The 26369-nt window shown below is 37.7% G+C and overlaps 1 protein-coding gene across 1 annotated transcript in view; it reads left to right on the top strand.

Annotated features, from left to right (window-relative positions):
* The window catches only part of COL25A1 (collagen type XXV alpha 1 chain), a 463430-nt gene that overhangs the window by 273476 nt on the left and 163585 nt on the right, over positions 1 to 26369 (top strand). Inside the window, exon 5 of the mRNA XM_067036470.1 lies at positions 10678 to 10695. Coding sequence (XP_066892571.1) covers positions 10678 to 10695 — 18 coding nt within the window. The remainder of the gene's footprint in view (positions 1 to 10677; positions 10696 to 26369) is intronic.

Below are 26369 nucleotides of genomic sequence, written 5' to 3'. Positions count from 1 at the left end.
ACATAATATGGAAAGAATAAAAAATTCATCTGAGAAAAAAAATGGAGGGCTTCTCTGGTGGCGCAGTGGTTGAGAGTCCGCCTGCCGATGCAGGGGACGCGGGTTCGTGCCCCGGTCCGGGAGGATCCCACATGCCGCGGAGCCGCTGGGCCCGTGAGCCATGGCCGCTGAGCCTGCACGTCCGGAGCCTGTGCTCCGCAACGGGAGAGGCCTCAACAGTGAGAGGCCCGCATAATACCACACACAAAAAAAAGGAAAACACTCTTCCGTAGCCCTCCTATATCCCCACTTCCCTCCTTAACAGATTAGGTGTCTCATTCTATCTTTATACTCATGCTCTTGTAGCTATACACCTGTAACTCCTCTCCCTCTGTCCTGGCCTGGGGAGACCTCAAACCTACTTAAATCCAACTCACCCTCTGCTCTGCACCTGCATCCACATAGCTGACTACAGATGGAGAAAAACAATTCTGCTAACTAATCTCATTTTCAGCTCCCAACCGCTAATCTCAAGAGGATGCATGGTGCTGTCTATGTCTGTAACCCAGTCCCTCTCTAACTTTCTTAGCTATTTCACACATTGTTCTTGCTCCTGAATCCTCCAGCATCTCCTTCCCATTTAACTTTGTTGAAAGTATTGTCTGTTATTTCTCTGAGAAAATAGAAACCATCAGAATATAATTCTATACACTGCCACCACCAAATCTGATAATTTACTTAGATCTGTACCCACCTTTCCTCCTGCCACAAGGGACGAACTGTCCCTGACCATTAATCTCTACCACTCTGCTGAAGCATTCTTGTTAGGGTCACTGATTACATTCACCATGACAAATTCAGGGATCAGGGTTCCTTTTAAATTTTACTGGACCATATTCAACACCCTGCTTGTTGAAACCCTTTTCTTGCCTATCTCCTTGCTGGGTATCATTCTTTCAAGGTGCTCCTCCTACCTCGCTCCTGTTCAGCCTTGTGAGTTCTTTTACTTCTTCATGGTCTCTAAATGTTGTGCTGGAAGGTTTGGTCCTTGCTTATTTACATTCACTTGTTGCTAGGCGATCGTATATAATCGCATGGTTTAAAATCTTATCTATATGTCAAAGGCTCCTAGATTTATATCTCCAACCTGGACTTCTCCTATGAACTCTAGACTTGTATATCCAAGTATCGACTCAGCATCCCCACACGGCTCTTTCACAGATCTCCCAAACACGTCCAAAACCAAATTCTCCAAAGCCGCTCCTCTTAATCTTCAGCACGGCAGTAAATGACGTCTCCTTCCTTTAGTTGCCCCAGTCAAATCTTGGAGTCACTCCTGACTCCTTTTTTTAGTTCTCACACCCGGCTTTCAATGTATCTGCAAATCTGGCACCGCTTTCTTCACAACATATGCGGGATCTAACCATTTTGTCCCCCGCCACTACTATCCTGGCCCATCCCATCATTTACATTTTACTTGGATTATTACAAAGCCTCTTAACTTCCCTCCATACTTACACTCTTTTCCCCACAGTGAACACTATCCTTTTCAAATATAATTCAGATTATGTCACTTCTCTGTACAAAAGCTCCTCTCGAAGGCTTTCTATCTCACCCCAATTAAAAGCCAAGTTCATATCATGACTTACAAAATTCCACAAGACCTGGATCTTCCACCTCTGTGACTGCACACCTTGCCCCGTTCCCATAGCTCCCTCCACTCCAGACCCACTGTCAGTGGCTGGAAGACTCTATCTCCTTATAGGGCATTCCTCTTGCTATTCCTTTTCCCTCTTTTCCTCTGTTCCTTCCATGACCACCCTATAAAATGGTACCCTCCTACTCTACTCTCCTTATCTTCATATATTTTTCTTCTTAGCCATTATGGCCACCTGCGGCATTATTTATAAACATTCTCTTACAGTCTGTCTCCCCCCACAAGCAGGTGGGACTTTGTTGGCAGGGCCTCTCTTTTGTTTATTACACTTACCATATTCCTAGTACTTGAAGAATGGCTGGCGCACTGGAGTGGCTTAACAAATATTGATTGATTGAATACATAAATAATCAACCTTACTTTTCCCACCTCCATCCCACACTAGAGGACTTCTACTTCAGAGTGTCTTGAGATTTAGGGCTAGGAATACTTCCATTTTCTGCCCCTGTACATCCAAATGTATTTGCATCTGTCTTCACTTTCTTTCTCCTCTTCTTAGACAACAGGATACCCGTTCTCCTCACCCTGATTCTCTGACACCACTTCGTTTTGTGTTCTCTTGTATATCAATTTTGCTCTACAAGCCATTTCTTTCCTCTCTGCTAATAGTTTTCTGTCAGTTTGCAAACATTTTCAAATCCTTCCCACCTTCTGTGAGAACAAATAAACAAAAAACTTTTCTCCAACTCTAAATCCCTTTTAGCTACTATCCTGTTTCTGTTCTTCCCTTTTTACACAGATTCTCAAAAGAACTGTCTCCTGAGATTGGCAGAGAGTTGGTACACGTGCTTTCCACGTTTTGCCTTCTGTAGACATTGCTGATTAATCCCAGTACCATTTCCCAAACTCTATAATCCAACCTCAGAATCTTCTTTCAACACATTATTCCAGGGGGCCATTCGCAACCAGAGTTGCCACTTGGCATGACACCTGCTTGCCACCTCTGGAGCTTATTCTTGTCTTAATTTTCTCACCTCCCTGCTCAAACAATTATGATAAATATTCTGACTTCCTGATGGTTAAATGCAATGGACTCTTTCGAATCCTCACTTTAATTTCTCTTTTTGAAATTCTCTCCAGTATTGGCTTTATAAACTCGTGTTTGTTGTTATTGTTTTTAACTCTTTTCCCCCTCGGTGTCCTTTGGAGACGCTCTTCATCTCTTTCTCCTAAAATGTTTATCTTTGTCTACCCAGGGATTCTTGACCTGGGATGAATGATTTGCTAGAGAATCCATGGATGGACTTAAGGGGTTTGTTGTGTATATGCAAAATTGAGTTTTTCTTGTACGGATATTTCTAGCTAGAGCAGCTATAGCTCTTATCCAATTCAAAAGAGGATTAAGGATGACTGCTACCTGTTCCTCGTGTAATCTTGCCCAAGCTCATGGCTTCAGCCACCAGCATGATACAAGTGAGAGCACGAAAGAGTTCAGGTCATACAAACCGATGTCCATATTCCACTTTCCCCTTTTTGAAGCTGTGTGACTGGGAATATTACCCAACCACTCTGAAACTTGGTTTGTTCAACTATAAAATGATGGAAATGAGCCCTAACTTGTAGAGTTATTGTCACCGAGATGTCATTTGTAAAGCCCCTGGTGTCTTGAGGTAGTCAGTAAGTGCTAGCTGTTATGAGGCAGTCCTAAACATCTTGGTCTCTAAAGCACACAAGCTTCTCAGCTTGCAGAGCCTCTCTGCCCAGATTTTGTGATAGGTTTCCATTTTTAGGGTTCTGTTTCACTGGAGCAATAAGTATTATGCAACTCACACATTATCAATCGACTGTGCTTTTATTAATGCATTTATTAACACAAACATCTAAGACAGATGCAGAGAGCACTAAATTCATTTTTTTTGCACAACATTTAGAAAATTGGAATTGGGCACTTATATAAATTTTAATCAGACTGAGAGGTGTTTATAAATTGGCTTCCAGGATTTATCTGGTGCAACCAAAATAACACACTTTCAAAGATGTTACTAAACATGGTAGAAACCAAATTATTCATTATATACAATTTAAGAAAAATTCGTTGGGCAGTAAAAATGGTTTTTGCCTTCTTTAAAAGATGCGTGTTTTCAAAACAGTGGAAGCTGAGCAGGTGTCTCAACTCATGTGTATTCCATGTATTTATTGTATCCTAGTAAACATATGTTTGTAAACTTATTTATTTACACCTTCCTGATTCCATGCCACTTGGTGAAAAGGCTTGGAGATGTAGTATGTTTTAGAAATTTGATACACATTTATATCCAAAAGCATAAGTCCTTTAAATCAGGGTCCCCCGATTGGTACCGGTCCATGGCCTGTTAGGAACCAGGCCGCACAGCAGGAGGTGAGCGGCGGGTGAGTGAGCAAAGCTTCATCTGTATTTGCAGCCGCTCCCCATCACTCGCATTACTGCCTGAGCTCCGCCTCCTGTCAGATCAATGGTGGTATTAGATTCTCTTAGGAGTGTGAACTCTACTAATTAACTGTGCATGTGAGGGATCTACGCTGCACGCTCCTTATGAGAATCTACTGCCTGATGATCTGAGGTGGAGCTGAGGCGATGATGCTAGCGCTGAGGAGTGGCTGCAAATACAGATGATCATTAGCAGAGAGGTTTGACTGCACAGAGACCATAATAAATCAATTGCTGGCAGATTCATATCAAAACACTATCAGTGAGTGGCAAGTGAAAACAAGCTCAGGGCTCCCACTGATTCTGCATTATGGTGAGTTGTATAATTACTTCATTATATATAACAATGTAATAATAATAGAAATAAAGTGCACAATAAATGTAATGCACTTGGGTCATCCCAAAACCATCCCCCCACCCCAGTCTGTGGAAAAATTGTCTTCCACGAAACCAGTCCCTGGTGCCAAAAAGGGTGGGGACCACTGCTTTAAATGGCTTTATGAAATAATACAGCTAAATCCCCAAATCCAAATATTTTGGCCTGCAAAATTGCAAAGATTCCCAGAAAACTCAACTTAGCAGGGATCCCCAGTGTATGTGGAACCATAACCTCCTATAGGTGGTGCTTGACTCTAAAACTCTCCTGCCTCTGTCTCTACCCCAACCCTACTCCTAGAAATGATGTGGGGCATACACAGAAGGTGAATTTAAAAACCTTACTTATTGAATTTTAAAGAATAGTTTTAAGAATTTTTCAGATTCTTCCAAGTAACTGAAAACATACTGCATTGGGAGAAAGTTGGAAAATGGAATTCAAAATCACTGACCTAGATCTTCGAGTGAATGAATCTAGTATGGAAAAAATTTAACTTAAGGTTCTGTTTAAAAGTTTTCTGCAGTGAATTAGGTATCGTGCTAATAAATATTTTTATAATCAAGACATGAGGCTAGTAAAATTTTGTGAATTCTAGACATCTCTAAAGATAGAAATAATTACTCATAATTCCACCACCCAGAGATAACCACATTTTCATATATTTTTTCTCTCTTCCTCCCTCTCTCCCTTTCTGTTTCCTTTCTCCGTTCCTTCTCTCTCTTTCTTTCTTTCTTCTTTCTTTCTCTTTCTCTCTTCATATAGATAGATTTACAAATATATGTCTGAATAAATACATATGTATACACGTAGGATTATATCCTAGAAAATATATATAATCTGTATTTTATATACTACCATATCAATAAATAAAATATATGAAGTTTATAATTGGAATAACTGTATTACCCATGTTGTATCATAAGGAAATAATCATAATAGTCAAATCTTTATATAGAAATATGTAAACACTGTTTATAATACCCAAAATCAACCTCAGTGGAATATTAGGCATCCAGTACAATTTAATATTGTAAATTAATGCATAAATGGAGTCTTTATCTTTCTTATTCTCTGTATGTGAAATTTTTAATGACAAAAAAATGCACATGATAAAATTTTTTACTTTTCTTATGTTCCCATTAATGAACATTTAATCATAAGAAAGCTATAAATAGTATGGTGTTAGAAAATATAATAATATTTTAAAATTATTGTGGGAAGGACTTAATTTGCTTAAATATGAGTAAATCTTTAAATAAGGCATGTTATTTATTTACAAAAGGCAAATATCATGGAAGAAATCTTCCAAGTTTTGAATGAATTTTTGTTTCCTTTACATTGAACCCAACAAAACCATCTCCATGTTTGCTCTCTCTCTCTTTCTCTTTCAAATTAAAAAAAAAGACATCCACCAGACTTGCGATTATAGCTATTTATTTTCCTCTTGAGTAGAATATGACTTTTCCTTCCCAGAATTAAAACCACCAAGGATTAAGTAGTTCTCAAAAGAAAACCTTAAATTGAAATAGTCTAAGTCATATTATGTGACCGTGGCTAAGGTAAGAATTATTAATATCTATCCTGTAGGGTAACACAACAGGCAATATAAATTATGAATAATGTTTGTCTCAGTCAAGCATGTAGGAGTCTTTGGAAGCATGAGCAGCTTATAGACATTGAGAGATTATGCAGTCTTTGCAAAGCCATTTTTTAATTAACACACATAAACTGTAACGCTTTATTTCTTCAATTGCTTTCCTCTGTAGTTTAGCATTTGCATATTAATTTGTTTTTAAAATTAATAGACACTTTTTATCTAAATTTGAATTAGTTGAATGAATTGTTGGTGTTGGTTTTATAGCCTACTTTAAATTACCATGCTATAATTGTGAAGCATTTTATAATTTACAAAGTAATTTGATATAATATTCTCACGTTAGTTAGATGTGGAGGTTTAATCAAACTAGGGAGTGATTTTTCTTCAAGATAGCACTCTCATGCTTTTTGTTCTGAGGCACATATGTAGGTATCTAAATCCTCCTCTGATGCCTCTGCAGCCTTCTGCCTTAGTTCCATCTCTATTATCTGAAGAAGATTCCGCTGAGGGAGGAGACCTCCTCTTTGACATAGAAGTGTTTATTCTGCAGTGAGCAGAGCCAAGAGATTAAGAAGCTACATGTTGAAAATACAACCCTGTAATGTAAGGATAGTCAACTTTCTAATGGTTCTCTAAAAATATTGTAAATCATTTTTGGATCAGTCAAAATATTCTCACCTTTCAGCAATTCAGTGATTGTTTCTGAAGCACCTTATAACTTGGGCACTGGGGTATTGGGAATTAAATGTGAAGGGAGGATGAGCAAAATTCCTGCTTCCTGGCTGCAAGTGTAGAGTACATCTGTTCTATCTACTGGCACAGACGTTAGGTCAAACTGCGACTCTTGAAAGGTTAGGTGATCCCACGGAGATGGTTCCATGATAGGATCCCTGTTGGTCCTCAGAACCTCTGCCACCAGAATAATCCTGTTGCTACTCAGAGTTTCTGTGATGTCATTATAAAACTTTACCTGGGGGCTTACTTCAGGTGCTATTTTCTTCTGAAAAGAAAAATAAGCTTGACATCAGAATATATGAACTTGAGAATTTTCAAGAGATAATAAAGTTATGATAATCATCATCAAGTGATCTTTTTAGACAGGAAGGGTTCCCAAATGCAAAATCATAGAAATTATTATTTTGAAGTATTTTTTCTTTAGATTCAAGACAATGAAATAAATCTGAATCTGAGGGTACTAAAAGTGGTAGTAAAGGTTGAGTTTCTTAATGGTGAGTTTCTAAGTTATTGAAGTGATTTCTTTCTACCTACCTTGAGGCAGAGGTAGCACCCTTTAGAGTTGCATGAACAATACTAATCAAGTTTTTGTAAGTGAAGGCAATTTTATTTTAAAAGTATCACAGTAGAGTAAATGTATCACAGCCCTCAGTCATCAGGGAGTTTCTGAGATGCTCCTCATGGACTCTTGTCTACTCTCCGTCTATGCTCTGCTCTCCTGCGGGGGAAGCTAATACTTCTACACCCAGTGAAACCACTCCCATCACTTCACTCATTTGGCCAGATGGCTCTACTACCATGACTACAAGACTCCAGCTGCTAGACTGTTTTCTTACAGGTATTCTGGGTGTCTCTTAGTGAATAGTTTGTTTTATCACGTGCAGTGAGAAGACTTGATGTAGGCAGTCCTGGAATCTTGTGTACGATTTGTAAGTCTTACATAGTGTAATCCATGTTTTAGGGAGCATTGCCAGATTTGCCATGTTGTATGCGTCGTTTTTCTGGAAAGCCTCTCTACCAATCCACTTCCATCTCTCTTTTTCACGTTCTCCACCCTACACATACACACATACATGTACACACACCAAACACACCTGAAATTCATATCACATGTAAGGTAATCTGAGTTCCCTGGTAGTACAAACTTTCCAATGCCTAGGTAAAAGTCAACTTTTTAATCTCACTGTCATTTACTATTTGCTCTCACTATCATTAACGTAAAATTCATAATACAATGTATATTTGTATATAATTACATACAAATTTATACACACATTGTGCTAAAATCATTTTTTCAATGTAATGGCAGAAATGCCACTTTTTAAAGGTAGACAGGAAAAGCCTATAATTTGTAAAACAACCATAGGAATAAAAAAAATCTCAGCAATGATGCTAAAATATATTCCTTTGAAGAAATTCTTTCTGATTTTAGAGAATCCTATGTTTTAGTTTTTACAAAAAGACCAAAAAACAAAAAAAACCTAAGACAGGTCATGTGTTCTCAGGTTCTTAAAAAGATGCATGTTCACATTTCTGAGTTTGCGTTAGTTTAAAAGTTTGGAAAGATCAGAAGCTTAAAGTATCCAGAGAGAGAGTGGGAATGCAAGTGCGAGTGAGCACATACTATAATTTCATCCATTATATGAATCTGGGAAGATCCATATATACATGGAGATGAACAGCCCTGCACTTGTAGGTTCTCCATATTTAGAGCTGATGTTAGGGCTGTCTGTTGCCCTCAAGAAGCTTTTTGGTTTTAAAAAAAAATTATTTATTTATTTTATTTATTTTTGGCTGCGTTGGGTCTTTGTTGCTGCACATGGGCTTTCTCTAGTTGCAGTGAGCAGGGGTTACTCTTTGTTGCGGTGCGCGGGCTTCTCACTTCTGTAGCTTCTCTTGTTGCAGAGCACGGACTCTAGGTGCACAGGCTCAGTAATTGTGGCTCATGGGCTCTAGAGCGCAGGCTCAGTAGTTGTGGTGCACGGGCTTCGTTGCTCTGCAGCATGTGGGATCTTCCCGGACCAGGGCTTGAAACCCGTGTCCCCTTCATTGGCAGATGGATTCTTAACCACTGCGCCACCAGGGAAGCCCCCTCAAGAAGCTTTGCTGGCCTGGTTTCTGTACAGGTGTCAGTTGAGAGGCTGGGTACCTGCTGGTCCTAGGTCTGCATCTGGAAGCAGACATTCACACTGTTGCAGCCCAGGAGTGGCTGGGAAGTTTAGTGTCCACTAACGCAAAGAGTGCCCTGGGACCTCTGTTGATCTGATCAAGTCTGCATATAGCTGTGAGTTTAAACTTCCAGAGTGAAAAGCAAAATGGTCTGGTGTGCACTTTGGAATCAGTTTTGGGTTTAAATTCTGGCTTTTCCAAATATAGGCTGTATGATTTTTAGCTTATTTCTATGAGCTTCAGTTTCTTCATTTATAAAATGCAAGGCAGTTATAAGGAATAAATGTAGTAATAGATCCAAAGTTGCCTGGAACTCAAAAGGAATGAATGAATGGGATTTTCTTTCTCCCTCTCCATCACTAAAGAGTCAGGAGTGGGGTGAGTAACATCCACAGTAACTTGGTGTAGCTCCCCTTCCTGGTTTGATTCGATAAAATCTCGCCAACCACATTTTCAGACAAAGCTCTTGGAAATCATCTGTTTTATCCCCAGTTAGTTAGAAGGCAAGTACCTAGAGAAATTCCAAGCCTGGACAGGGACTGAGAGAGAAAGAGAGTCTTCTCTGGGAGTTGGATTAGGTCCATGCTTTTTTGTGTAATACCCAGTGACATACAGCTGATAGAATGATATTATACATCATTTATTTTTTAAGATTCCCTAACTTGGTGTAAACTTTTTCTTTCATCTCATCTTACACAAAACCCAGCTGGAGAGTTTAAGAAGGTGATATGTAATCAATACTTTTATTCACAGGTGATTTACCTTTAGTGAAAAGCATTTGCAGTTATGCTGCTTGGAAATTTTTATCAGCTTAAGCAACAAAAAAGTAACATTCAGGGCTTCCCTGGTGGCGCAGTGGTTGAGAGTCCGCCTGCCGATTCAGGAGACACGGGTTCGTGCCCTGGTCCGGGAGGATCCCACATGCCGCGGAGCGGCTAAGCCCGTGAGCCATGGCCGCTGGGCCTGCGTGTCCGGAGCCTGTGCTCCGCAGCGGGAGAGGCCACAGCAGTGAGAGGCCCGCATACCGAAAAAAAAAAAAAAAAAAAAAAAAAGTAACATTCAAAGTAAATCCGATTGACCAGAGGTTACATAATCTGTTGATTGTATGAGGAGTTATGATGCACTTTAATTGAGCCAAAGACCTCTCATATCTGTTTAAAAATGCCCTTAGACTAGATTATGCCGAGCAAAGGGTAGATGTTTATTTTTTTTTAATTGATGTAAAATATTATTGAAACAATGAGAAATTTAAAGTGTCAGTGAATTCTAAAACTAAAATATCTGCCTCTTTTTTCTTCACTTTGTGCCATTCCTGAATATGCAGCTCATAAAAATAGTCTGTGCTAGAAGACCTTCCCTTTAGGTAACCCACTCATTATTACAATGTGAGATGTATTTCACCTTTTGCCTTCTCTTTCTCCATTTTAATTCTAGAGCATACTAAAACTCTTGAGTCATTTTGGAGTTACACAAAACGACCATAATATCAAGATTTTAGATAAATAGCATAGAGTGAAAATATTAAGATATAACATAACTTTTTTAAAAACACAAGTGAGATTTGTCAGTAGTTAGGTATTATCTTCAGAAATATTTTGAAAAGATATTCAGAACTAGTTTAAATTTTGGTACTGAAACTATTCACGTAAGAAACAATTTTGTAATTCTTTTTCTTTTTTTTTTCTTTTCAATTTCAGGGTCAGCCTGGTCCTGAGGTAAGTGAACTCTTTTTCTTCTAACAAGTCCATTTCACTTAGGATTTTCCCAGCATGGAGGTTTTTCTGCAATTCTTTTCAAAGGATGTAAAAAAGTTATGAACCAGTAATCATGACACCACACAGTAGACCAAATATTTCCCGGGAGTAAAGCTTCAGGGCCTCTTAAGGGTTGTATGAGCCACATCAGCTGTTGGACCAGATGGCAAGTTTAACAATGTACTATCATATAAAGCAAAACTCTTAACTGATCTGAGACAGTGCCACAGGACTTTCACGTAAGATAAAATGATTTAGGAGTAGTAGATGTCGGATATGAACTTGTTTGCGTGAAGTACTGATTAATCATTACTATTAATGTTGTTGTAAATACACACAGACTGATTATTTAGATTGTGATCCTACCAGCTACTTTTGATTCATTATAGACAGATATTGAATTCGTTCTACATTTCAATATAAACTAACTGCTGAAGATATGGTCTATAATTAAATGTGAATGCAGTCAACAGACAGTCTTTCGGCCCTAAATCATAATGAAGAAGATGAGGAAATATTAGGGAGGGGAGGAATGTGTAAAAAGATGAAAGTACAAAAGAAGGGAGTTGTCAGAAATGAAGAGTCAGTTAAAAACAACAAGCTCACTTATTGTAGTCGGTAGGAATCTAGAGAGAAGGAAATGCCATTATTAATGTTTTACCTTTAACACTATAATACCTGTAAATAACATAGTTATTTATTGAGTTCCCTTTACGTCTCTTTGCCCTCGATATACTGAATGTTATTTCTGTCCTAGATTATTTCGTAAATAAATGATTTTCATGATATCTTTGTTAATCAATATCATAAATAGTCTATCGTGTGCTAATTCTCATACTAGACCATGATAATATTATTTATAGTTTTTATGAGCTCTGAATTTAAGGATGGCCAATGAAATAAACAAAAATGCCTTCAGGAGAACAGTCCTTTTCACACTACTCATGAGAAATATCTTGAAAAGTAATTAATTTATATTCACATCAGAGAGTACTCTATTTATAATTTTCACCCTTATATTCTAAGTTATCTCAAGCTAATTATTGGAGGGAAAAAAAACCCACAAAAGAAAGTTGTAGTTTATTCCCTAAATTTGAAACTACTACATTATAATGAGATGAAGACAAAGTAAAAGGTGCTTTGCATGCTTTAACTTATTTAATGTTACAATAGCCCTGAAAGTATTATTATCCTAGATCTAGATCTAAGAGATATGTATTTTTAATCCCTTCTTATTCCGTATATATACATATCTATATATATCTGCGTGTGAACCTATAAGAATATATATATATAATATATACTCATATATAAAACATATGAGGAACCTAGGAGAGACAATGTAGAGCTTGCCTCAGAATCTCCCCACTGAGGGTAGGGAAATTGATGCATTTATGCACTGATTTCCCATCCTTCGTTAGTAAGAGTCGTGCCTGGGGGCTAACTCCCTGGCACTTCTGGCCTGCTCCAGAAGGTACAACACACTCCAGCTACTCAGGGAATGCAGGAAGCAGTAGGAACATACGGAACATTTATTCTAGCACCGTCTTGGAGGGAGGCAGTGCTGTGTGTTGGCACCTACATCTGCTACAACATCCAGTGCAAGTGTCCTGTAGACAAAACAGAGTGGAAAACTCAGATATGGATATAAAGACTTGGAAAACTGGACCAAAAACAGCATTAAAAGCATATTAATTAATGAGACTTTAAAGAGGATAACTGTAAAAGGAAGAACGTGGTCATAATAAATCTTGACTACACAGCCACAGTCAATGAGCAGAAGAAAGATGATAAACCAGCACAAGAAGCCAAGAATGGTCAGGACCAGGAACACCGATGGATGGGTCACTGTAGCTAAGGTTTAAAAGTATATCATGGCACTTCAGAATACCTTCACAACAAGTCTGATCTTTACTATGGCTCTTCAGAAAAATAGTCTACCTAACTGCCTATACTTGAACATTTTGGAAATTTTGAAGGAGGATAGGACTGGCATTTTCAAAAGGTGACCTGCTCTGGTTTTTCTTCATTTTGGCTACAATTTTGCTTTTAGTGGACATGCAAGTCACATGATCATTTCTTCCAAAATGGCTTCCTCGTGTCACAGCAAAAGGAAAGCAATGGATTCAGGAAGGATAGGTAGGAGGGGAAATGAGAAGACAAGAGATACCCTCACACTGTCTTTCTATGCCATGAAAAATAGGCAAAGAGTTTTGTTGCTATGTTGCCGAGGAAAAGGCTGACCTACCTCTTATCCCTACATCATTATAGTATTTTTCAGAAGAAACTTCCGATTTTAGATTTTAAATTAGAGAATTCTTAATGAAGTTTTCACTTAGTACTAGATGATTGTTAACTCTGTTCTGCTTGTTATTCGTATGCAAATGTTTATGTCAATGAGTGTTTTCTTGTATAGGTTGAACATCACCACCTCATCTTATTCACACTGTTATATGATACAAAACTCTTCCTTAGACAGTGAAACTCAATTCTGCTTCTTCGATATCACACATTATTTAGTAAGAACTTCCAGATTAATAGGGTTTTATTTTGCAGACCAGTGGGAAAAAGGGAAAATGTCTTATAATCAAGGAGTTCTGATCATCTTCCTAAAATTGAAGACAGCTTGGCTGGACTTAGCTGAAATTGCTAAAAAATTGCGAGACTAGAAAGCTAAATAGCAGCGAACACTGTTACAGTGACATTATGAAATTGAATACGAAAATAGGCCCTAAGGAAGAGAGGTAAATCTATGCGTTTACCTAAATGGGTGAGAAAATGGTTCTTGACAAGGGAAATGAGATGGTGAAAGGATATTAGAAAGAAAAAAAAAAAAAAGGCAGTTCTAACAGCTGTGATTAAGATGGGAAAAGAGGCAGGAGAATGAATGGGGAGAATATTGCTGTGAACCCACTGAATCACAGGAAATCAAATTCTTGGAGAGGAAAAGGGATGGGTTAGAGTTAATAATGTCACAGAGACTTGAAAAAATGATCGGGTAGAAAGAGAAAAAAGAACAAATGGCAACAGAGAGTAAGGAAGGGAAGAAAGAAAGGAAAGAAATTAGCAAAAAAAGACAGATGAACATTTGTATTTCAACCTAGAGGTAATGGGAATTATTCAGGGGGTGGGGCAAAATTAATCTATTGACATGAAAGTCACCCTGATATTTTTTTCATAAATTCCCATTAACATAATTCATTTCAATAACTCAAGTATCTATTTTGCCTCTATTAGGTACAAGGCACAAATGGTAAGGCTGTGAAATTGTGAACAAGACAGACTCAGTCTCTGTTCTCTTAATATTAATAGTCAAGTAGAGTGTCAAAGTTCTGTCAATTCTGCAGACCCACCATTCCAAGGATGACTTTAACCACACGTGCAAGACCTGCTCTGTGTCTGTACATCTGGTTAATCCCCAGGTTTCCTTGGGACCTTGGACATGAGGCATTTAAGGAGGCCTTTTTCCAACATGCAGGTGACCCAGCATCCATGCCATTGCTCTAAGTGTAGTCCTGGTGCCATGCCTTTGTTCTAATAATTGGGTTTCTGCCCAAATCTAGGCACCCCTGTCCTGATGACTGAGTCCTTTCCTGGTTCCTCATGCCTACGCTCCCTTTCTCCATTACCGTCTTCCTCCCAGGTCCTCCTTTTCCTTTCCTCTCTACTGCCGGGCATTACGGTCTTGGTGCGCATGCTCTGTGCAGCCTTGTTAATGGCTGACCGAACAGTTAGCTGCCTCTAGCTCACTGCCTACCAGACAGGGACTCTCCATTTCTATTTCTCTTGACCATGACTTCTCCATTGCCATTCTGCCCACTGTGAACACATGCCTGTTGCCTGGCCGGTCACTGCTGCAAAGGAGCTGAGTCAAGAAAGTGAACATTTAGCTTTCTCCTCTCTGTATACTGGAGACGTCAAGGGCTGGGACTGAGTGTAGCATCAACCAATATCAACCTATATATGTCTTTTTCTATCACGGTTCTGATTATGTCATTCTTCTGACTCCCGCACTTTGAATCTCAATATGACTACCATTTAGTTCCTTACCTGACATTCAAATCCTTTGATTTGTCCTGTTTTTCCAGCACTATCTCCCACTGATTTTTCATTACCTTTCTTTCTGGACGTCAGTTTGCACAATGCTTCATCCAAACTGAATCAAAACGTTTACTTTTTTCCCTTCAAATATGTTTTCCTTCATTTGTCTTTTCTTAAACCAGTCTTTTCTCCAGAACTGCTTCTCTTCTAGCCCCTAGATACACTTAGTTTCCACACATCCAAATATGATAACCCTTCAGACTTACCTGTTACTTCTTCCATCAGGATGTCGTTACTCTCCCTTAGGTGAATGTAATTTCTTCCTTTTGCTGAATCCCCACAGCATTTTGTCTGTACAACTTTTTATATTACTTTACACTTAAAACAGAGGGGGCACAGACAGCAAAGCCAGATGGCTCATAAGTCAAACCCTAGCTCTTCCACTTAGAAGCTCTGTGATCTTGGGCAAGTTACTCAATCACTCTAGGTCTCATTTCCCCCATCTGTAAAGCAGAGATGATCATATCTTATCCCAACAAAGGTGTGAGGATTGAAATAACACGTGTATAACTTCTAACACAGTTTAGTACATGACAGGCACTCAGTAAACATTAATTCCCTCCCTCCTTTTTCCCCTTTCTATTGTATCATAGTTATTTATAAACAGCTTTTCTCTCTTTATTACTAGCTTTTATGATCTTCAAGAGTGGGATCTATGCTTTCTTCAATCTTTACTATCCTCCACAACACCTAACTTAGTTCCTTGTATGTAGTAGAAGTTCAAGAAATCTTATTGAGTTGCAAATGGTATATACAAGAGCTTAAGGAAAAGGAAGCTGAGGAGCAGAGAAAACTATCAGCTTTTCATCATTCTAAATGCCCAGTCAATAATACCATGAGTCATCAATAATACCAAGTAAAACTGGCCTGAGGTTTCTAAGTTCTGAGATTTTTCTGAACAGGTATTAATGTTAATATCTCACACCCACATGGTTTGGAGGGTTTGGATGCCTTCATTTCCTTTCATGATAGTAGTTTATTCATGTTGATATTTAATCTTTGGTGAAAATAAACAAGTAGCATTAGCCCAGGACTATACTTACGATGTATTACTTTATTTTGTAATAATTTATCTGTAGGGTTCAAAGCTTGGATTTGATTTTTAACAATCAAGACAACTATAGAAAGTAGTTCATGGTGGTTGTAACACCACATTGCTTAAGCAATAATATTCTCCCACTAATAATTTAATACAAATTGTAGGAACTAGTTGTTTTTTTTAAAAAAACCTCCTCAGGATTCTATCCTGCACACTTTATAAAATATATTGGCCTTCTCTTCACCCCAAATAACTCCATCAGTATATTCAATAGTGAAACCATTATATTAATGATTGGTACCATTATATTAATGATTGGTACCCCTTCTATACCAAGGGCACTTCTTTTGCGTAAAATTTTTAGAATTTTAAAGCCCTCCTCATAACTCCCCTTTGGAGTTGCATGTGAACATAAAGGAGATATAGTTCCCTTAGGAATTTGGAGTACTAAAGTTGCGTGCATGGTGTAATTCTGTATTACTCAGTGAGAAAAAAATGCAAGAGAAAACCACAAGCAAATACCACCAGACAACTGCACATGGAGGCGTGTGCCTTCCATTTGTACTTGTTCAGATGCACTTGAAAAGAAATGGAAGATGTCACTTTGCCTTTTTTCCCCAAATCCCTTTTTACTTTTTGTTGTTGTTGTTCTGATATTGTCGTTGCCATTTCACAACATTTTACTAAAATTTATAAAATAAAGCTGTGTGTGCCCTGTAAGGAATTATTCCTGAAAAGAATACTATATTTAGAGACAGTATTTAGCTTTCCATTCATGTGTTTTTAATTATATATTAAGCTCCTTCTAACCTAACACTTTAGCAATTCCCATATTTCATGTTTGTGTTCCAGCCTTTGTCAGATCCATATAACCTGACTTGGGAACAGGGGGAGGACATATACATTCTCCAAGAAATTTGAAATGCATGTGTCTGTGACTGCATGCATGCGTGCGTGTGCTCGTGTGTGTGTGTATGTGTGTGTGTGTGTGTACACAGAGTCTTTATTTTACTCACTACATAATAGAACTGTCATATTAAATTAGTAATATAGTCTATTCTGGATAAATCATGTTAGATCTGATAAAGTATTATCATGCCCCATTATCTGTACTTTATGTGGTGGTTATATGATAAAGAGAATGATTATAAAAGCCTTAACGTTTTAGTTTTTGTGGTATTTTATTAAGTAAATGGTTAACATGATATGAAAGGCTCCATTGTACTCCAAATAGCTTATACCATTAAGAGTACATACAATACAACAGCTTATTTATTTTACTATAACCATATCTCTTTATTTTTACATGGTCATTTGTGTATTGAATTGGTGTAACATTATCCCAAAGTTTAATTTTACCTTAGAATTCTTTCCTACTGGAACTAATTGAAGAACTTCTCTTGCCAACTTTATGCTTTGTTTTCTACCAAATGTATTCCTTTTAATTCTATCTGAATAAAGGTGAGTAACACAAAACCTTTCATGAATAATTAATCTGACATTGATTTGCATACATAGAAGCTGTTATCATTCCCCAAACTTACTCATTTTTATATCTCAGTTTTTTAATAGTGTTGATATATAGAAAAAGCACAATAACGTTTTGTTGAATAAATGTATATATTTAATAATTTAGATTTAAAGCTAATTTTATATTCATTTGATGATGAAATGACTGAAAGAACTGAAAATATCAGCTTTAACAGTCCACTTTTTAAATTTTTTTTTTTTTTTTTTTAAATTTTGGCTGGCTGGGTCTTCATTGCGGCATGTGGGCTTCTGTAGTTGTGGAGCGGAGGCTTAGTTGCCCTGCGGCATGTGGGATCTTAGTTCCCCAACCAGGGATCGAACCCACGTCCCCTGCACTGAAAGGCGGATTCTTAACCACTGGGCCACCCGGGAAGTCCCGACAATCCACTTTAAAAGGAGCATATGAAATACATTGGATAAGGTTAAGGAGATGGGCTCCATGGGCAGACACCTGGATTTACAGCCTGGTCTACAACTTACAAGCTGCCTGACTTTGGGCAAGTTATTTTTTCCTTCAGGTTTTCAATGTAAAATAAGGATGGTTGGTTTGACTTAATACATGATTTAATGAAGCACTTGGAACAGGGTATGGCACATATAAGTGTTATCATTAAATCTAAACACCTGCATACATACCTTCTCACATAAGCATTCACACTGAGACAGAGCCATGAAGATATATTACCCTTACAGTGATACTTCTGCCGGATAAACATCCAATAGAATAATGGCCTCAAAAGATAGAGGTTTAGGATAAGTAGTTTAATCTTAAAATTAAGAAATTCATGAAAAATGATTATCATTGTTAGATATACTTATTGTATATATTCTGTATCTAAAACAAACATTTATGTGTCTAATTCTTTCTAAAGGTATCGAAAAGTTTTAGTTAGAAATATTGTTCTTCATAGTATTTTATGATATTAATTTTTCCCGTTCAAGGGCAAGGCATATGCAAATATAAGAATATCAGTTGTATCTCATAATACTATATGAATTTAATTCAATCCAAATCCAAAACGCAAGAGGACTTTTTAAAGGAATTTAGTAAGCTGGCTGTACAATTCATATGAAAGAGGAAGGGAGCCAAGTGGCCAAGAATGTTTTGAAATAAAAAGAAAAATGAGGGAAGACTTTCCCTACTAGATATTGGAACGTTGAATCTACAGTATAAACTTAGTTTACTAACATACTGTAAGACTTCTGTTCCTAGAAAAAAATATGTAAAACAACAGTTTTAAGGCATTGGACAACAGGCAGCACAGACAAGGAAAACAAACAAGGTGAACCCTAAGATTGCCCAAACCTACTGCCTGGAGAGAATTTCTCAGCTGCAGCACAGCAAGGAGCACCTAAACAGAGTGGTCTCTGACCCTTGAGGAGGTCAAGGCAGCTGGAGTTTGTGGGGCAGGTGAGAGAGCAAAGAGCCACATGGAGAGAGCTCAGAAGGTCTGCAGAGTGTCCCCCTTGACAGCTCAGTACAAGGCTCATCAGTACATGTGTGTCTTAGCTCAGGCTGCTACAGCAAAATGCCGTAGACTGGGTGGCTTCAACAACAAACCTTTATTTCTCTATAGCCATTATTTTGTAATAACTTTATTTATTTATTTATTTTTGCGGTACGCGGGCCTCTCACTGTTGTGGCCTCTCCTGTTGCGGAGCACAGGCTCCGGGGCCATGGCTCACGGGCCCAGCCTCTCCACGGCACGTGGGATCTTCCCGGACCGGGACACGAACCCGTGTCCCCTGCATCGGCAGACGGATTCTCAACCACTGCGCCACCAGGGAAGCCCCTGTAATAACTTTAAATGGAGTATAATCTATAAACATATCGAGTTGATATGTTGTACACCTGAAACTAATATAATATTGTAAATTAACGATACTTCAATAAAAAGTTTTTTTAAAAAAGAAATATTGTTCTTCAGTGAATTAAAACTAATTCAGTTTAAAGTGTTTCAAACTTTAAAAATTTTATTTATAAATTTTCTCAAGTTTATTATATATGCACATGTAATTTCTCACATGTGTTTTTATGGATTTCTTTGATAATTTTGATATCCTATAAGAATTCTTAATAGGCTAAATTTATTTTCTCTCTAAATATCTCCAGTCATATTGCAATTGATATGATATTTTTCATACAAAATATATTATTTGGATCGTGTAGAGATTACAATGAAAGAATGCTGTTAGATAATAGGTAGAAAGATAGCTCCAGAAACATTTTATTCTATCTTCTTTCTTTTGGATAGACCTCATTTAAACCTAGTTTAAACAATGGCTGAAGTGACTCAGTATTGAAAATGTGGGGAGAGAGAAAATAGAATATACTCTTTCTAAAAGCTTGGAGTCGAGTCACAGACAGGAGGGAGAAGAGAGCCAAAAATATCTGCCCATGTTTGAGATGTGAGAAAAAAAAAATCTTTCATTGAACAGAGTTCATTTCGTCTTCAAGAGACTGTGCAAAGTTGTTTATTCCTTTTGCTATTAACTCTTGGAACTAGAGTCATGAGTCCACAAATGAGAAACGGTAGTGACCTTGAAAGGTACAATTGCTAGCTGAAGTCAAACATATCCTCATAAGCATTAATTGGAAGTGTGTTGGACATAGTTATCTGTGACTTTTTGATTGTCAACAGGCTATTCAGAGAATATTACTTTTGGCCCTGATGTCCTGTTAGAAACCTCTGTTGCAGGAAAGCTGCTAATATATTTATTGGATACTTACCATGTATAAGGTACAAAACTACACATTTGAATTAGTAAGAGAGGAGGGGGAGGGAAATACTATTTACAGAAGACCATACGTTCTTTTAATTACTTCCTACTACTCCCATATGAGCTAACTAGTGTTTGTTCCATCTTACAGATGTAGAAACTGAGGCTCAGAGAGGTTAAGTGACCTGCCAAAGGTCCCATGCTTGTATATATTAAAGCCTCCAAAGTTAGCATTTGTTACATTTCCCTCTCTTACATACTGATCTCTTCCTGCCCTCAAGGGCCCGCATGAAGCATTCGTCTTATACCTAGTGAGCACGGGCTAAGTTTTATAAAAGAGTTACAAGTGCTTTAGGAGTTCAAGACTAGGGAAAGAGCATATCCAAAAGAGGGTCAGGTAAAGCTCAGGGAAGAGAGGTCACTGAGATGAGCCATCAATGACTAGCAATAATGATAGTTGGATTGTAGAGGAGGCAAAGTTGGGACTTTTACTGCAAGGACTAATGTTTCTTTCAGAAGCTCAGATTCCTACTGTGTTTTTTTCCAAGTAGGTCCATAGCTCAGGTTGCCGGGTAAGAAGTTTCAAGAAAGTTGTGCTATCGTTATTCTAAGCAAAATGATAACTGATGATGTTTATTCATCAGAAAGAATGGCATAAGCAAAGGTACAGAAAGTGAGGAGAGTGAGGGGCATTCTGACAACAGCTGGTATTCAAGGCTGACTGGCGGAGAGGATCCTTAAGGGAATAGCGGCAGAGGTGGCATGCGGGATAAAGCAGAAAAGAAAAGTTAGAAGCAGATAATAGAGGACTTTGGAATAAAGATGCAGACGTAGAGAATGGACTTGAAGACACGGGGAGGGGGAAGGGTAAGCTGTGACAAAGTGAGAGAGTGTCATGGACATATATACACTACCAAACGTAAAATAGATAGCTAGTAGGAAGCAGCCGCATAGCACAGGGAGATCAGCTCGGTGCTTTGTGACCACCTAGAGGGGTGGGATAGGGAGGGCAGGAGGGAGATGCAAGAGGGAGGGGATATGAGGATATAAGTATACGTATAGCTGATTCACTTTGTTGTAAAGCAGAAACTACCACACCATTGTAAAGCAATTATACTCCAATAAAGATGTTTCAAAAAAATAAAAGATAAATAAATAAAATGAGACAATAGAGGACTTTGGACACAAGCAGAAGCTAACACTATTTGGTAGGGATCAGAAGGGTCATCTAAACTAAATTTTTAATTATATAACTACTTCTTTGGGGAATTCTCAAGCTTATTTAGAAGGAAGAGAAAATAGTGTCATAAACTGCCCTAGACCCCTCAACCAGCTTCAAGAATTATCAGACTAATCTTGTTTCAGGAATCCCTTCCTCTCGTTTATTTTGTTTTGCTTTGTTTTTTTTGATGACGTATTTGAAAGCAAAACCTAGATATCATGTCATTGCATCTGCAAATACTGAAATATGAATCTCTAACTGATAAGACCTTTCTGTAACATATCCATCACTTCATTATTGACCCTAATAAAATTAATAATAACTCTTTAAATATCATCATACCCAGTCCATATTCAAATTTCCCCAATTATCTCAAAAATGTCTCTTTATAGATGGTTTGAATCAAAATGTAAAGCCCACACTTGGAATTTAATTGCTATAACTCTTCAGTCTCTTTTATTCTATAGTCATCTTCCTCCTCTTTTTATGTTTTCATGTTATCAATTTTTTCAGGGCATTCATCCTATTTATAGAATGCCCCACATTCTGACTTCCTTATGGTGCTTTTGAACTTATTCTCTTATCTTCTGTATTTCTTGTAAATATCTTTTGCAAGTTCTATTTAGAGGTTTGATTAGGTTCTGGTTCAATTTTCAGAGTCTCTTATAAAGGTGTAATATGCTTCTTATTTCATCATACCAAGAGGCATAAAATATTTGGTTGATTGGCAGGTCAGTGGTATTGGCCTGCTTTCCCAAAACCTGTCGCCTAATAGCTTTTGCAACAATGGAGGCTCATTGTCTATAACAACTTTCTCAGAGTGGATTACAAATGAGCCATTGATGTTTTTTGAGCTGAGGAATGATATGTTTAGAAATGCACTTTAGAATACATAGCCTGCCAAAAGAATGTAGGAGGAAGTAGAGTAAAGGAAGACCAAAGATGCTTATAGACTATTCTTGTTTTCCAGGCACAAGGGTACTAGCAACAAACATGGAAAGCTATATTCAAAGGATTTTGGGGAGAATGAATATAGGACTTGTCAATTGATCCTATTTACTGAATCAAACGTAACACTGAGCTTTCAGACTTGCAAGAGTAGCAGTGTGTTAAACAAAAATAGAGAAGTCAGAAGTCATGATTGGCTTGCAGTAGAAACTGAGAAGTTTGGTTGGAAAATGTTGAGCTTGAGCTGATGATGGCCTCTCTTGGCTTAGACATCTGGTGAGCAGTTGAGAATGCAGGATTGCAACTTGGAGAAGAATTTAGGACATAATTCAGGTAATAGGTAAAGCCAAATAGTATATTTGATAGCTGATGAAGGGAGTAAAGTGAAAAGACAAAAGGTTTAGAAACAAATCTGGGCAATCTTGACATTTATGGGCTTTGTCAACCCTCCCTCCTCAAAGCCGTGGTTTATTTAGTTTTAGTTTAGCCCAGGGTGACTCCTTTCCAGGGCCCCAGTGACTGGCTCAGCAGTTTCCCTTCCCATAGCTCAGCTTTCTTCTTCCTAATGGAAAGAAATGCCCTCAAGACGAATATGTATTTCAACTCATGTTACTTTATTTTTCCCAAAGCTAGAATGTAAAAATATGCCTTCTACTCTGCTACTTACTTTCTCTTCCCTCAAATTCAATTTCCTTTCTTTCTGTGACCAGTCTATTACTTAGGGAAGTTCAATGGAGATGGTAAGAAGAAGTCACAACCTTAGAACGGGGGAATGGAGGGCAAAGGCAACTTTTCTTTCCTTTGACTTTAGGAGAGAGGGAATGAATGTGTTTGGAGACCAAGGAGAAGAATCCAAGGGAACCGTAATGGGGTTTATTTTGTTTTATTCTATTATTCTTTATTGAAGTATAGTTTATTTACAATGTTTTTATTAATTTCTGCTGTACAGCAAAGCGATTCAGTTATACATATATATACAATTCTTTTATATATATATATATATATTCTTTTCCATTATGGTTTATCATAGGATACTGAATATAGTTCTCTGGGCTATACAGTAGGACCTTGTTGCTTATGCATTTGATATACAATAGCTGACATCTGCTAACCCCAACCTCCCACTCCATCCCTCCCCCAACCCCCTCCCCCCTAGCAACCACAAGTCTGTTCTCTATGTCCGTAAGTCTGTTTCTGTTTCATAGACAGGTTCATTTGTATCATATTTTAGATTCCACATATAAGTGATATCATATGATATTTGTCTTTCTCTTTCTGACTTACTTCACTTAGTATGATCATCTCTAGTTGCATCCATGTTGCTGCAAATGGCATTATTTTGTTCTTTTTTATGGCTGAATAGTATTCCATTATATAAATGTACCACATCTTCTTTGTCCATTCATCTGTTGATGGACATTTAAGTTGTTTCCATGTCTTGGCTATTGTGAGTAGTGCTGCTATGACCATAGGGGTGCTTGTATCTTTTTGGATTAGAGTTTTGTCTGGATTTTTGCCTAGGAGTGGGATTGCTGGATCATTATGGTAATTCTATTTTTAGTTTTCTGAGGAACCTCCATACTGTTTTCCATAATGCCTGTACCAACTTACATTCCCACCAACAGTGTAGGAGGTTTCCCTTTTCTCTACATCCTCTCCAGCATTTGTTATTTGCAGAATTTTTAATGATGGCCGTTCTGACCAGTGTGAGGTGGTACCTCATTGTAGTTTTGATCTGCATTTCTCTAATAATTGGTGATGTTGAGCAGCTTTTCACGTGCCTCTTGGCCATTTGTATTTCTTCTTTGGAGAAATGTTTGTTTAGGTCTTCTTCTGCCCATTTTTTGATTGGGTTGTTTGTTTTTTTTGCTGTTGAGTTGTATGAGCTATTTGTATGTTTTGGAAAGTAAGCCAAGAGAACTTGTTGAAGAGACAAGTGAGAGCAACAATGAAGAGCAGGGTGAGGGTGGGGAGAATAGGTATGGTAGTCCCTTCACTCCCAGGAGAGAGGAGGTGAAGATACAAGAAAATCTAGAGATGGAGAGTGTCGTAGTTGTAGAAGCTTACATTAAAGCTTTTGCTCTGTTTAGTCATCAGCTGAAAATGAGGGATATTGAGCTTCTAATTTACATAGGAAGCTCAGGAACCACAGAGGAACCCTGAGATTCAGGATCTCCCAGACTCATCGGACAGTTGTTTTTTCCATCCCTTCTGTGTATCTCGTTAGACTCAAAGGGGACATCCTACCCTCATCCCTGGATTGTATTCAGTTGCCCTGCACAAAATCAATATTGCTCTATGAGATACTACAAGTGAAGTCAAGAATCAAAGTGACCTTCAAACCAGGCTTTCTTAAATAGTCTGGGAAAAATCATCTGGGGACAGTATAGTAGGCAACATGAAGAAATAGATGATTTTACATTAAACTCCAGGTTTAAAGATGGATGTTACCACTGAACACCTTTGAATTATATTAAGGACACTAAGAGTATTATAGGAGAGTTTACACCATTAGCTGTAAAATCACAGGGGCTACTAGGGGCATTTAGAGAGCAAGTTGATACTTTCTTTCGACAAAAGGAATGTTTAGGATTCCAAGTCTTTCACCATGGAGTTCATTTTATTTGACCTCTTAAAAATAAGTTTTAAAAAAAAGCAAAGTTAAACAAATAAAAGGTTTTAGCAATCTTTTAAAATATTTAGATGTAAGGAATGATTCTAGAAAGAAGGGACCTCTTGGTTATGATTGGCAGGAGCAGTAATTTGGGTGTCTTTGATTTGTATTGCATTAGAAAAGAAAGCCAGAGTGAGCTTCCCTGATTCCTGCTGTTTTATAAGCCCTTAACTCCATTGAGCTACATCAGCCTCACTTTCAAGAGTCCTTTTTTAATGTTTGGTTTTTCTAAATTTTCTTTTAGTGCTAGACCTCACTAATTGTTTCCTTATGGCAGCTGCTTATGATTTAAGACTGATCATGGGTACATATAGTCCCTCGTTCAAGGCTCAAGCTGACATTACAAAAGAACTTATAGTTAACATCTTACTACAGAAAATGCCCAGAAAATAAGAGCTGTAAAAATTAGCTTCTCAATAAGTGGGGCTGGTTTTGATATTTTAAATTTCAGTTTATACTGACCCCCTTTTCTGCTTGGTTTCTTTTAATCTTCAATGCAAAACGAAAGGTGTAAAGTCCGAAGCTATAAATCTGTTTATAGCTGTAACTCCCTTCCCTGGCTTAGCAGAGTTTGACACTATAATAAACACGGTTCTTCTGCAGCAACATTGAATCTGGTTCTTGTATATTTCTTTTATATGTTGCTGCTTTGAACACGGAGAGTTTTATTGCATTCTTGTCTTTCTGGGTGTTTTGATTCAGCGAGAATTGATTATGTACTGTATGCTAGGGGCGACTAGGTAGTTCCAGGGCCTAAAGTTTAGTTTTGTTTAGTCATTAAAGTAGTATGGTTAAAACAACAATTAAGTGTTTTTGTTTTGCTTTGTTTCATTTGGTAATATTTCCTGTACATTGAAGTAAACTATATTAAACCCACATATTCTTAAAATGTTTTCAACCTTCCACCTAATACATTTCTCACCTCATTGCCTTTTGATTTTAGGAAATCAGTATGTTTACTTTCTTCATACTCAGGTCACGTATCTGAAAAAGAAATTTAATTTTATGTTTAGCATGGTTAAAATATTGAAAATATTGAGTGCGCACTTCAAAATCATTACCATGAGTAGATCAGGCATTCTACAAGTTGCTCTGTGGACAGTGTTTCATTTAAGCAAAGAGTAAGCATTGTTTTCCCCATTCTTCAGATGAAGAAACTGAGGCTCAAAGAGTTTAATTAATCTGCTAAAGATCACACAGGTGATCACAACCAGGATTTCAGTCTGGATCTGTTTGATTCTAAACCTTGAGCTCTTAATCACCAAGATAATTTATGTATTTTATTTTAAAATAATTCCCCCAAATTATACTTTCCTTTTTATTTTTTACTCGTTTCTGTAGCATTTGAAAAGAAATTATATGGAAGCACACACACACAAACACACACATACTGATCTATA

Source organism: Kogia breviceps, chromosome 6, assembly GCF_026419965.1.
Source record: "Kogia breviceps isolate mKogBre1 chromosome 6, mKogBre1 haplotype 1, whole genome shotgun sequence".
Lineage (NCBI taxonomy): Eukaryota > Metazoa > Chordata > Mammalia > Artiodactyla > Physeteridae > Kogia > Kogia breviceps.
The sequence above is the reverse complement of the archived record's forward strand: the minus strand, read 5'-3'. Positions and strand labels throughout refer to the sequence as shown.